Below are 14,116 nucleotides of genomic sequence, written 5' to 3'. Positions count from 1 at the left end.
TGGCTTAAAGGAATGGCAGGGGATAATCAACAACGCCTTTGAATTCAGCTGATTTGATTCAGTTTAGACAACACAAGGACTTGATTTTGGCATAGTCAACATCAACAAAGTGACTGAATACAGCTTAATCAGAAGCTTTTTAAGATTTCCAGCTTAGCCAGCAATGCTGTATGGGTTAGCAGTCATCACATGATGAGATTGATTAGCTGAAAATAAACAATATGACACATGGACAGGATCGCTAGGTGGAGAGGCAGACAGAATTCACCCAATGCGAAATTCTTATAATAATAGCTTCAACACTTTTCAGCCCTTTCAAGGACAAATTATTTCAAGATTACATGCCAATAATTAATGGGAATGCAAGCATTATTAGTAGCTATTTGCATGAAAAAGATACAGTGACGGCCGGTGATGATGTCATCAGATAGCGACCATCTTTTTCCCCCAACAAACGCCTGTTTGCTACGGACTGCTCATAGCCCTGCTGGCGCAGCTGAGGCCAGACCATGGGGAAGTCTGGGCAGATTCACGGGAGATTGACGGGACCCGGCCTGCAGCACTGATGCTGAAGTGCCATAGCATCTCGGACACTCTGGGCAGACCAAACGATCCATGGGGCAAACTGTTCATTCTGGCGGCAACCCTAGAGCTGAAGTGAAATGCTTAATGCATGAGAAAAAGAAACTGGTTAATAAACAAATAAAATTGTTTCACCACCTTGCAAATGCACCATATAGCCTACTGCTAGTTGCAACTTGCAGTGATTTGTTATGGTTGGCCAACATATAACAGTGGGTTTCGCAGCCTCTTGTTACATGACTAGCATGCATGGCCGTAACTAGCTATGAGCACGGGGAGGTCCGGACCTCCCCTAATATTTCAGCCTGCAAAAAAAAAAAAAAAAAAAAAATTTTTTTTTTTTTTTTTTTTGCAGGCCAGGCCAGGCCAGGCCACTCAGTGAACAGCAGGCCAGGCGCCGCCTACTGGTTTACTAGTGGTTTTATTACTTTATTCAGGTTTAAAGTGGGTGCATCTCATTGTAATCATGCATGATGCCAATTGCCAAGCTCCCGAAGTCAGGTATGCAGGTGGCTATATGCATGGTTTCAGTTTCATGACCCAATAAGTAACAAAAAGAGGTGGTGTAAAGTTAAAAACAACATAATATATTTTATTTTTCAATCGTTCCTATCAGGAATAAATAAATGTCCCTCTGTATGTTTTTTTTATTATCGATGATGACTTTGTGTGTTGTGTACGGCTTGGGTTGTGTACCTGTGTTTGTAGGTGTCATTTTGATATGAATTTGGCTAAAACAGTTTGTGTTTGTTAGTTACAATTATGTTGACAGGAGAGCTGAGCAGGTGGTGACATGAAAGAGAATATACTGAATAATGACATCACAACAGTATAATCCTAATGTTGATTTAAAATTATATATTACTCTAAATATGGCTGGGCGCCGCCGAATCCGCCTCCCCTTGCTGGACCTCCCCTATTTCGGAACCCTGGTTACGGCCCTGCTAGCATGTCACTGTATTAATTATTTTAGCTTTGGTATTATTTATGGTTAAAAGGCATTTTACTTTGAAATTCGTTAACAGGAAGTGGTGTGTTAAGACTGTTTAGCTTGACACGGAAAAAGACGTGAAATGACAAGACAGCCAACGTGAATGTAAACAAAGATGCCGTTAGTGTTGGAGTGGTAATAAAACATGGCCTCAATGCAAACGTTTCAAGCTTTGTTGCCGTTAAGAAAATTGATGTTGATCTGTCAACATTCCCTGGGCAGTCTGACTTCGGTCAGAAGGTTATAAAGTAACACTAATTCTAAACTGATGCTCAGACATGCTCCATGAGCCAAGGGTTTTTTGAATAACCCATTGCATGATTTTTAACCGGCATGCTGGCATATCACATGATCTCACAGAAATTATGGATGAAATATACAATGTGCGGTGATGATGTCACAGTCATCAGGCAGCGACGTGACATCTTTTAACTCACAACCTCCCGTTTATTTACGGTTTAATTAAAGACTTAACTGCCCGGTGATAGCAGAGGGATCCGCGCCTGCTGTGCAATTGACCACAAGCGACGTGGAATGGAACGGCCTGTGATACCTGCTTGGAGAAGAAGCCTGGAGACGCGATGATCGCTGCCCGGTGCAGACGGCGCTGGACGCCTGAACACCCGTCCGCTTAAAGAATAGAGAGACTGCATGCATGCTGCTTGCTGAACAAAAATGTTTGGTCACTGATGTCATCTGAAGTCTGTTGTTGACATGGGACGGACTCCTGGCTGGAGGGAAATGCTTGCTTCAGCCGATTTACTCTATGAATGGAGAGATAGTCCTTAGCGAGGAAAGAGATTGACGACGCGCAAAACAACCAAAACATGAAAGACGGCGACTACAGCGAAGCCGGTAAGAGCAAAAACTGCTTCAGGATGATGATCAGCAACTGAGAATGACATGCCACATACACAGCACATAGCAAACAGAGTACAAAACATGGACCCTGATATACTACGCTGATTAGGTGATTGGGATCAGCTGGAGAGGAATGGTTTGGGCTGATTGGTTATTGCCACATGTGTGGCAAACTGTGAATGGGTGAGGAGACGCATCAGAGAAAGGGGGCGAGCCTAACAATGAATGGGTTATACTAGTCTGGGCACCTTCCACCCCGCTTTTTGTCATGGGGCGTAAACCACGGAACCAGAATGAACACCGGAAGGCAGTGCGCCAAAAAACATCTTTGTTGCAGTTAGCTCGACGTCTCTTGCCTCGATTACTTGTCTGATGCAAAGCTTCTGTATTGGCTTAAAAGATATGAGATTGTGAATCCGCAATGTTTCTAAAAGAACTTCTTCAAAAACTTCGTTCGGTACATCCATCTTTTGTTTTGTTGTTTGCCGTTCTGATACTTGTGTCAAATTGTCAAGTTAACGTAAAAGTTGACGAACTAGAAACGCTGCCCATCCGGTCTAGGGCGGGCTCTAGGCCGGAACCAGGTAGGGTGACAAAATCAATTGTGAGCGGAAGCCAGGCTCTTTCTCGCCGAGAAGAGCCTGGTGACGCGAGGTTAGGGTTATACAACCTCAAAGAAAGGGGGCGTGCACTGTGATATGACGTGAACTGGGCGTTAGCTGTTAAGTAGTCTTCATTATTGAAAATAGTCCAAGACATCATTTAATGAGGTATTGACTAAGGTAGCCTTCATTATTGAAAATTGTCTGAGACATAATTTCTAGAAATGTATAGCCAGAGAAAATATGTACATTTTAATTGAATAGTTTGAATTATGATAAATCCATATTTGGTTTCCTTTGTGGGTATGGTGTTGGCCCAGAACTAATTCAGATACAGCCCATATTTGAACCAAATAGAAAATGATCTTCATCCGATCTGGTGCTGGCTGAGTCCCAGCCAAGATACTAAGGACACCAGCCTGGGTTTATTTAATTTAATCATCTTGTCTGGTATAATACTTTTTTTCTTTATCTCATTTGCTAGTGTAACAAAATGCAAATAAGGCTGCTTGCTGACATAAATACAATGTTTTTAGAAATGTACACATTCACTGGGCAAAATAAGAAAACAACTTCATCTTAGGTTACGTAAAACATGCCTTTTTTATTATGTAACATTTTATTTCAAACAAAATTAAAGCAAGCATTTGGGCATAATTAACACATTGACTGCCAGCCGTTTTTTTTTTGCTGTAGGTAGCTTCTGCCAGGCCGTTTTTTGAGGATTCTGGCTCATTTTACAAGAGCCGAGGATTCTTTTCTGCTTGGAGTTTGTGAACACGAAGTTCACAAAAGTACTAATAGAATGTGTGCTTTCTCTGTCTAAAAGAGTTAGTTTGTAGAGTTAGTAGTTATGTAGATATTAGCCGTTGAGTACAGCATGGTTTCAGCTGTCTGAGAGTGAAAGCTGAGATAATCGCAGTTTTGTGAAATTCAATCAAACAGGCAGAACAGTCACTTTAACCATTTATTTTTGGCATCAGTGAGAGATCAGACATCCAAACAATATAGTTCCGAACGCCCTCTCCTTCAACTCCTCCCTCCGTGGGCGTGTCTAGTGGCTTTCAGCCTGCGTTTGTCACAAGCGAGTGCTCTGCTGCAGCCTCCCTCCCTGGCAGCGAGTTTGAGCAGCCTCCCTCCCCGCCTACAGTATGAGAATGAGGCTCGTTCGTTTCTGGGTTTTCGGAATGCGTGCGATTCTGGCCTTTCTGCGGGCGTTTCAAAGTGTGTTTTACCCATAATATATTATGCAAATTTGCAATCCCCCGTGTGCTGCTGCTGGCGCGGCCCGAGAGCGGCGAGTCTGGTGACTGATGACTGTAAAATCGGCAAGCCATTTCCTTGAGAATGGAGGAAGCAGCCGCGGGAGGCGGCTGCTTTTGGTTGACTTTCTTTCTGTCGGGAGGGCACCGTCGCCACCTAGCTGGTCGGTAAAATAGATTATACACATTCTCTTCCTCCAATTCTGCTATAGGAGACGTAAAAGGGGTTGATCGATGTCCCACCGTCAAAAAAAAAAAATGTTTATGTAAGACGAGATATCTCGTCTATGGCACTCAACGGTTGGATTATGTAAGACGAGATATCTCGTCCATGGCACTCAACGTGTTAAAGCGTCATTTTATCGGCCTGTCATATCGGAACAAATGTTCAGGGGCGATGCCGATATTTCATTTTAACGCCTTTATCGTCCGATACCGATGACATGCCAATATCATTGTGCATCCTATACAGTAATGTCCAGAGAGTGTGAACGAGGCTCAGCTCACAGCGTGGACCTTGTGAGTGAAGATCCGGACGATCCTGCAACGGATCTGCTGGAGGTTCATGCCGTAGATGATGGGGTTGAGGAGCGGAGGAACCACCAGGAACTCTGCGGCCAGCACATTCTGTAAGGGCTGCAGGCCCGAGCCTGCACTGCCGTACCGCGAGTACAGCGCGTCAAACAACAGGAACACGGTGAAGATGATGAGCGTAACCAGGTGAGGGAGACATGTCTGGGCGAACTTCCTCCTGCCCGCCTTCGACTTCAGAGAGGTTTTGACGATGTGCACATATGACACCTGCAAGAAATTACATAATTTTGTTTCATTCTCATGGAGAATTCCAGCCCATTCTCATTTCCAACAGCTCAAATTCTGCATTATACAGACGTGGAAGATACCCTTTTTTTTTGACGTCCAACAGAATTTCCCACAACGTCTGAAAGCGATGCCCCAGGATTGCGAACAGTCAAGTAATGTAAGTCATTAAAGGAGTAGGGGTGTTTTTTTCTGTACTGTATAACTTTACTACTGTATGTATGGATATGAGGCAGAAATAGCATGCAATGCATATATGTACAGTATGACGTGTTTGAATATGCATGATTCAATTCAAGATAAGTTAAGTTTATTAGTATCCCAATTAGCTACAGCATTGCAGCAGCTATTCTTCCTGGGGTCCACAAGCCTAGATGTTATTAGGATGTTGGGAGTATTAACCCTAACATACATGTCTTTGATAGGAGTGCATGTCTTTGACGGGTGTATTAACCCTAACATGCATGTATTTGACAGGAGTATTAACCCTAACATGCATGTCTTTGACAGGAGTATTAACCCTAACATGCATGTCTTTGACAGGAGTATTAACCCTAACATACATGTCTTTGACAGGAGTATTAACCCTAACATGCATGTCTTTGACAGGAGTATTAACCCTAACATGCATGTCTTTGACAGGAGTATTAACCCTAACATGCATGTCTTTGACAGGAGTATTAACCCTAACATGCATGTCTTTGACAGGAGTATTAACCCTAACATGCATGTCTTTGACAGGAGTATTAACCCTAACATGCATGTCTTTGACAGGAGTATTAACCCTAACATACATGTCTTTGACAGGAGTATTAACCCTAACATGCATGTCTTTGACAGGAGTATTAACCCTAACATACATATCTTTGAGAGGAGTATTAACCCTAGCATACATGTCTTTGACAGGAGTATTAACCTTAACATGCATGTCTTTGACAGGAGTATTAACCCTAACATACATGTCTTTGACAGGAGTATTAACCCTAACATGCATGTATTTGACAGGAGTATTAACCCTAACATACATGTCTTTGATGGAGGGGAGGACACTGGAGCAGGAGGAAACCCACATGAACACAGGGAGAACATGCAAACTCGACACAGAAAGGACCTGGGACGGACCGGGGTTCGAACCTGGAACCTTCATGCTGTGAGGCAGCAGCGCTAACTCGAATCTGTAAGTTGAGCCTGTTGGGATGATAATACGCACCAGGATGCTGAGGCTCTGAACGGAGTGTGAGAGGATGAGCAGGAAGCCGTATACGTTGTTGAGCGTGGTGTCACTGCAGGACAGCTTCACCACGTCCCAGTTGGTGCAGAAGAGCTTGTCGATGTTTCGGCCGCAGAGGGGCAGCCGGCCTGTCAGGTAGACGCCCACCGATGTCTCCAGCAGAGAGAACAGCCAGGTGAGCACGAGCAGCTGGCCCACCTTCCCCGCCGTCATGACTGCGTGGTACTGCAGCGGTTGGCAGATAGCCACGTACCTGCAGGGGTGGAACAAGTACTCTTAAATTACCAAAACAGCAATCTCAAAATACTCCATTACAAGTACAGTAAAAGCCTTGCATGAAAAATCCTACTCACGTAAAAGTACATAAGTATTAGCAGCAAAATGTTAAAGTATTAAAGTAAAAGTAGTGGTTTGGTTTATATGACATCATTACTCACTCAAGTACTATACAGTTAATAGTTCCCAACCTAGGGGTCGGACCCCTCCAAAGGGTCACCAGATAATTCTGAGGGCTTGTGAGATGATTTTATGCGAGAGGAAATAAGAAAAACACAAATCTGTTTTCAGTTTTAGGACTTTTTCTCTAATGTTTGATTTCTGCTGAAATATTGGATCATTTGAACCAAATTAAACTATTGAGGTTTAGAGGGGAAAATCACTTTTTGGTGGAGCTGTTAATGATTCATACACATGTGAAATGCGACACCGACTACACACTGCTTTTTGTAAGATGTCAAAAAGGTTGGAAACCACAGGTTTAATCTGTAACAATGTATTTTTAAAAGCTTATTATCCATTGTGTCAAATCATCATCTGAAAAGTAACTAAAGCTGTCGGATAAATGTAGTGGAGTAGAAAGTACAATATTTCCCTCTTAACTGTACTGGAGTGGAAGTATAAAGTAGCAGCATCAAATGGAAAAACTCAAGTAATATACAAGTACCTCAGAATGTAACTGAAGTTCTTGAGACCCTTTCTTTTTATTTACTGCCACGTGTTCAATAGGGGAGAGGTTTACAAATATGTATGTATGAAAATACTATATATATGTATATATACATACATGTAAAACCAATAAATATATCTTTGAAAAAAACAAAAAAGTTTGTGAGTAAATGCACTTAGTTACTTTCCACCACTGCATACCTGTCATAGGCCATCACTGTCAAACTGGTAAATTCACAGAAAACATAGGAGTAAACACCAAATATCTGGGTTAGGCAGCCAGGGTGTGATATCACGTGAGTGTCAGCCAAAAGGTCATGAAGCAGCTTTGGATAAAAACTAGAAGCACCGTATATTCCGTTAAGGCACAGGTTACACAGGAATAGATACATGGGCTCATGGAGCATCTTCTCCAGAAAAATTGTAACGATGAGGGTCAAGTTAATAAAGATGGTGAAGAGGTAGATGATGAGAGTAAATGCAAAATAGATTTGTCTGGTTGTCTGAGTTTCATTTAAACCTTTCAGCAGAAGCACAATCTCTGACTTATTTTCCATGTTTGTAGATAGAATGCAGCTGTGAGTTCAGCTTTCTCACAAAACAAGACCGTCTCAAGGCTGTTCATGACGTTACGCCCCCTCCACCATACACAGGCATATGTACACAAACACACACGCACACACCACATCAATGACAACAAACTGCAGGCAGGGTTGCCAGATCTGATTTACAGTTTCCAGCCCAATCACAAGTTAAAAACTGCCCAATTCAATAAAAACTAGCCCAATTCATAACCTTGCTAAAGACCTGTATGAAACCAGTACATATGCAATAGCAAGCACATCATAAGCATACAAAGCTTCATATCTGCATCAAATAACCAAAGATAAAGCAAAGCTTCGTATCTGCATCAAATAACCAAAGATAAAGCAAAGCTTCGTATCTGCATCAAATAACCAAAGATAAAGCAAAGCTTCATATCTGCATCAAATAACCAAAGATAAAGCAAAGCTTCATATCTGCATCAAATAACCAAAGATAAAGCAAAGCTTCATATCTGCATCAAATAACCAAAGATAAAGCAAAGCTTCATATCTGCATCAAATAACCAAAGATAAAGCAAAGCTTCATATCTACATCAAATAACCAAAGATAAAGCAAAGCTTCATATCTGCATCAAATAACCAAAGATAAAGCAAAGCTTTGTATCTGCATCAAATAACCAAAGATAAAGCAAAGCTTCGTATCTGCATCAAATAACCAAAGATAAAGCAAAGCTTCGTATCTGCATCAAATAACCAAAGATCAAACAAAGCTTCATATCTGCATCAAATAACCAAAGATCAAACAAAGCTTAAATAACCAAAGATCAAACAAAGCTTCGTATCTGCATCAAATAACCAAAGATAAAGCAAAGCTTCGTATCTGCATCAAATAACCAAAGATCAAACAAAGCTTCGTATCTGCATCAAATAACCAAAGATCAAACAAAGCTTAAATAACCAAAGATCAAACAAAGCTTTGTATCTGCATCAAATAACCAAAGATCAAACAAAGCTTAAATAACCAAAGATCAAACAATGCTTCGTATCTGCATCAAATAACCAAAGATAAAATGTTAGGTAAACAGGATCGCAACCCACAAAGAGTGCAGCCAGACAACCAAATATGCCAATTGCAAAATGCACCTCTGGGGCCACAATGAAGGGATCAAATACTGGCATGAAATGTGAGCCACAAAAAACACCTAAATCCTAACCTATTTAAAAACTATAGGGTGGAAGGCTCTCACTCGCATGCATGCGTGCACACACACAGCCACGAAAAAGTTTTTAAATTGATCAGTATATGAATCAGTCACAGTGCAAATGTTGTGGCAGAAAATTACAATATAAAACAGTGTGACAAAAAAGTATGGCAATAAAGAAGTAGTGCAATACTGTCTGAATCATAAGAAGAAGACTGAGCAACGTGATTGGTAAACTACGATTGAATACCAACTCATGTCAATGAAATATTTCTGAAATTAAATTATTCAATAATATGAGTGAGTGGATGCAACAGAATTTACTGAATTTGGTATCTGTGTTTTAACCATAAAATGACAGCTTGTTTGGTAATATTATTTTCACAATATTTTCAAAACCCCACTAAATGTTGCGACTAGCCCAACACTATTTTTCCCCACCCAATGTAATCAAAAGTAGCCCAATTGGGCAGAACTGCCCAATCTGGCAACACTGAATGCAGTGTGTGAAGCTGCAATGAGTCACAGTGTCCTAGAAGAAACCGTCCTCCAGCCCCAACGCTCAGTTCAGGACATTGTAGAAGAAAAGTGAAGTGAGGAAAAAACACTATTTTAGATTTGAGTCATTTAGATTAACTATGAGAAACCTAGAATGAGTCCAACCATAACATCAAATGATCACCAACATTACAAGCAACTAATAGTGAGGAGGTCAAGTGTCCTCAGTGGCTGTCTGTGCTGTACAGCAGCATAGCACTCCGATCCTGAGCCTCTTATGGAGCTCCGAAGGCATGGCGACGCGTCACAGCGACAGGCAGCTGGGTGAGTGGCAGCTTAACCCATCTGATGTCATCAAGGAGGCTGCTGCCCCGCCCCTCCCCACTGAGATGTAAAAATCCTCCTGACAAAGAGATGTCCAACTCTGACCACAATTATCTTTCACTAACTAAGACCACGCCACAATTAAATATATTTAAAGGATTTATTGATGGATATGGGCCGAGGGAAGAAAGGATCGAGGGTGGAGGTATGAATGAATGATGAATGAATGAATAATGATAGGGATCAAGGGTAATGGGATGTAAGGATGATCGAGGGGAGGGATGGATAGTGCTTAGAGACTGGGGATGATCCAGGCGTTTATGGGGTTCCTGTACTGAAGGAGAAGAGCAAAGGGTTGGGAGGGTGGGATGAGAGAACTGAGACATGAAGGAGAGGTTGCGGCAGGCGTGTATATTGTAGGGTGAAGCCGGAAGTTGAATGTGAGCTTGAGGCGTGGTCTTGTTCCTGAACTTAAGTTATTAAAAATCTAACCACATTTGTAGGAAAGGTTTCATTGGGCCTACCTGCTATGGTTGAGTCAAATACGTGGATGAAACTAGTAAGATTCAAGCTTATTTTATTTAGACTCCTGAGGCAAATTTGTCTTGGACAGTCAGGCTGCCACATACTAGGATAAATAAACAGGAGTTGCTGGCTGCTTGCCTAGGCGCGGGGCCGCTTCTATTTCTGTTGGTGAAACCGTTGTTTGCTTAAAGGATAATTTAGGTTTTTTTCAACAGGGACCCTATTTTCCACACTGTATGTGTCTAATAAACTCATCGTGACAAAAAAGAATCGAATTGGTCAAGTACTCACCGAGATAGCCTTGTCTACAGCTGGAGCAATGTGCTCAAACAACTACACAGTGTAACCCAGTCGGGCAATTGCGCACCGCATCGTCAATACACGTTCACTAATAAAACAGTTTGTTTTGGGCTGGGAGGCTCAAACTGTCAATAGTATCTGGCAACATGAAAATTACTATATATATTTAGCTGATTGATGGATAGTTTCCCATTCAGTCCCTCTGTTTTGGCCGCTTCTTCCAGTTCACTTTTGGGACATGGAAGAAGCTTGCATGGAGACGACTCTATACATGAATATTATTCTCCGGGGCATACGAGTAGGCGAGGAGAGAAAGAGAGAGGAGCTGCAGACAGAGGGGCAACCAGCAAGACAGTGAAGCTCACGCTGTCTCACCACAGAGGATTTCCCCTCTCTCGTCTCATCAACAGCGCTGTGTTGGAGACTCTTCCATGTCCCAAAACTGGAACTGGAAGAAGCAGCCAAAACAGAGGGACTGAATGGGAAACTATCCATCAATCAGCTAAATATATATAGAGTAATTTCCATGTTGCCAGACACTATTGACAGTTTGAGCCTCCTAGCCCAAAACAATCAGTTTTCTTAGCGAACGTGTTTTGACGATGCGGTGCGCAATTGCCCGACTCGGTTACACTGTGTAGTTGTTTGAGCACATTGCTCCAGCTGTAAACAAGGCTATCTCTGTGAGTACTCAACCAATTTGAAAAAAATTGTCACAATGAGTTTATTAGACACATATTCAAGACTCACAGTGAAGACACAGGCATTGTCACTGCAAAGGTCCCAATGCGCTCTGGCATATGGATGGGTGGGTATGATAAACTAAAGTCATTGCATTGCGATCAATACAGTTGCAACACTTCAGAAACTCAGGATATAGCCTACCACTGACTGAGTCGGAGAATGAGCTATGTACAGTATGTAGGCTACACACTGTGGGCGGTGCTCTCCTATAACTTGTTTTGATGGAGTTGATTTTTCAGTTTTTTGGCAGCCTGGAGGTGGGGGTGGCTGGCCTGGGTGTCTCTAGGCCCAGCCATAGGCCCATGCTTTTAGCCTCTCTGGTCTTAAGACATGTTAACTTGTGTCCCTGGGAATCCAAATAGACCAGCGAGGCTGCGCTATTAGCCTGTCTGGTCTTAAGGTCCTTACACATCAATAGCGATGCGAATATACGGCACGAAATTGTTTTGAAAAAAGTTTTGACCCACCTGTCAATCACAGCCACAGATTCAATTCAATTCAACTTTATTTAAAGTGTAAAATCACCATGAACATGGTCTCGAAACACTTTACAAGCAAGGCATTACACAACAGTACATTTTGAAACGAATGTAAAAATAGATATGCAAACAGAATATGAGTTAGAACGTAGGGCTGATTCAAGCACAGGGAAATAGAAAAATAGCCATAATACAAGATAGAAGAGAATAAGGAACAGGAAATAGAAAACTAATAAATAGCCACAATACAAGATAGAAAAATAATTACAGTAGGCAGATGATACACTGTCAGGTAGTGTCATACGATTGAGAAAATAAGTGGGTTTTTTGTCTGGCCTTGAAGACCTCAACGGAACCCGCATCCCTAACTGATCGGGGAAGTTGGTTCCAGAGGTGTGGAGCGCGATAAGAGAATGCTCTACTACCTGCTGTTATCTTTTTAATTTTTGGCATGGTGAGATAGTTTCCCTCCTGTGAGCGGGAGCATATGGGATGAGTTCTGATAGATAGCGGTGCGAGCCCATGTAAGGATTTATAGGTTAATAAAAGCAGTTTAAAATCTGATCTGAAAAAGATCTGGCCTGGATTGGGAGCCAGTGGAGGGCACTTAAAACCGGAGTTACTGTATGTGATCGAACTTCCAGGTTTTGGTTAGTATTCTGGCCGCAGCATTCTGTACAAGCTGTAGGTTCCTAGTGGCCCGAGTTGGTAGGCCAGAGAAGAGGACATTACAGTAGTCAAGTCTCGACGTAACAAATGCATGAATTAAAATGTCTGCGTCTGATGGACTTAAAAGGGGGCGGATCTTTGTGATATTGCGGAGATGAAAAAATGCAGTCTTGGTTATTGATTTAATATGGGCATCGAATGAGAGCGCAGAGGCGAAGGTTACACCAAGGTTTTTCAGAGTCGAAGTCGGGGTAATTACACAGTTGTCAATGGTTAGGCTAAGGTCAGCGAGGAGTGGAAGTTGAGTTTTTGGACCGATGACGAGAAGCTCAGTTTTGTTGGCATTTAGGCGCAGGAAGTTCTGCGACATCCAGTCTGTGACGGCAGTTATGCAGGAGTTGAGGTTTGCCTGTTGGGAGCGATTGTTGGGTGTAATGGGTATGTAGATTTGTGTATCATCGGCATAACAGTGAAAATGAATGCCAAAACTACGGAAGATGTCGCCAAGGGGCAGTAGCTAGACGCCGAAAAATAATGGACCCAGGACAGATCCCTGCGGTACCCCAAACTGTACGGAGGAGAAGGTTGATGTTGTGCTTTTATGGAAGACACAGTGCGTTCTATCAGACAGGTACGAAATTATCCACGTGAGTGCAGTACCGCAGATGCCCACATATTGGGATAGGCGATCTATCAGGATGTTGTGATCCACTGTATCGAAGGCAGCGCTTAGGTCCAGCAGAATAAGGAGTGAGGAGGAATTGGAGTCAGATGCTAGCAGAAGGTCATTGGTGACTTTAGTGAGAGCAGTCTCAGTGCTGTGGAGTGATCTAAAACTGGATTGAAAGGGATCGAGGAGGCTATTGTTAGATAAGTGATCAATTAGTTGGGTTGAGACTATTTTTTCAAGGGCTTTGGAGAGGAATGGGAGATTTGATATTGGTCTGAAGTTGTTTAAGATGTCAGGGTCGAGATTTGTTTTTTTGAGTAATGGTTTGATGACTGCTGATTTGAAGGACGTGGGCACAACGCCAGATAACAGGGACCTATTGAAGATGGTGAGTATGGTGCTGCCTAATATTGGAAAAAGTTGTTTAATAAGTTTTGCGGGAAGAGGGTCAAATAAACAGGTTGTGGGTTTCGATGTCATTATTACTTTGGAGAGTGCTTCCAGGGAGATGGTCTCGAGGTTTGAAAGAGTGATAGTCTCATCCAGGGCTCTCAGAGGAGGGCTGAGAGAGGGGTTTGGGCCCTTATTGGATAGACAGGTGCTGATTTCATCTCTAATACTGATGACTTTGCTGTTAAAAAAGTCGAGGAAATCGTTGGCTGTAAATGGAGAGTTCGTGGTGGGAGGGGGTTGGCGGGTAAGTTTTGCGATGGTGTCAAATAGAAATTTCGGATTATCTTTATTGTTGTTAATGAGATTGGATAGGTGAAGGGTTCGGGCAGCAGAGAGCATGCGTTTGTATTTTAAAAGGCTGTCACTCCAGGCTAATTTAAAAACCTCGAACTTAGATGAGCGCCATTTCCGTTC

General features: G+C 42.3%; 1 protein-coding gene across 1 annotated transcript; it reads right to left on the bottom strand.

Moving 5' to 3' along the window:
- Positions 1-4,796: 4,796 nt before the first annotated feature.
- LOC310771553 (olfactory receptor 4B13-like) lies at positions 4,797-7,850 on the bottom strand (the record flags this gene model as incomplete). Its single annotated transcript, XM_083631917.1, has 3 exons — positions 4,797-5,099; positions 6,328-6,601; positions 7,495-7,850. The coding sequence occupies 3 exons, from the start codon at positions 7,848-7,850 to the stop codon at positions 4,797-4,799; spliced, it is 933 nt and encodes a 310-aa protein (XP_083488043.1).
- Positions 7,851-14,116: the final 6,266 nt, after the last annotated feature.

This window comes from Poromitra crassiceps, assembly GCF_964638095.1.
Source record: "Poromitra crassiceps genome assembly, chromosome: 2".
NCBI lineage: Eukaryota > Metazoa > Chordata > Actinopteri > Beryciformes > Melamphaidae > Poromitra > Poromitra crassiceps.
This window is presented reverse-complemented; position numbering and strand designations above follow the sequence as displayed.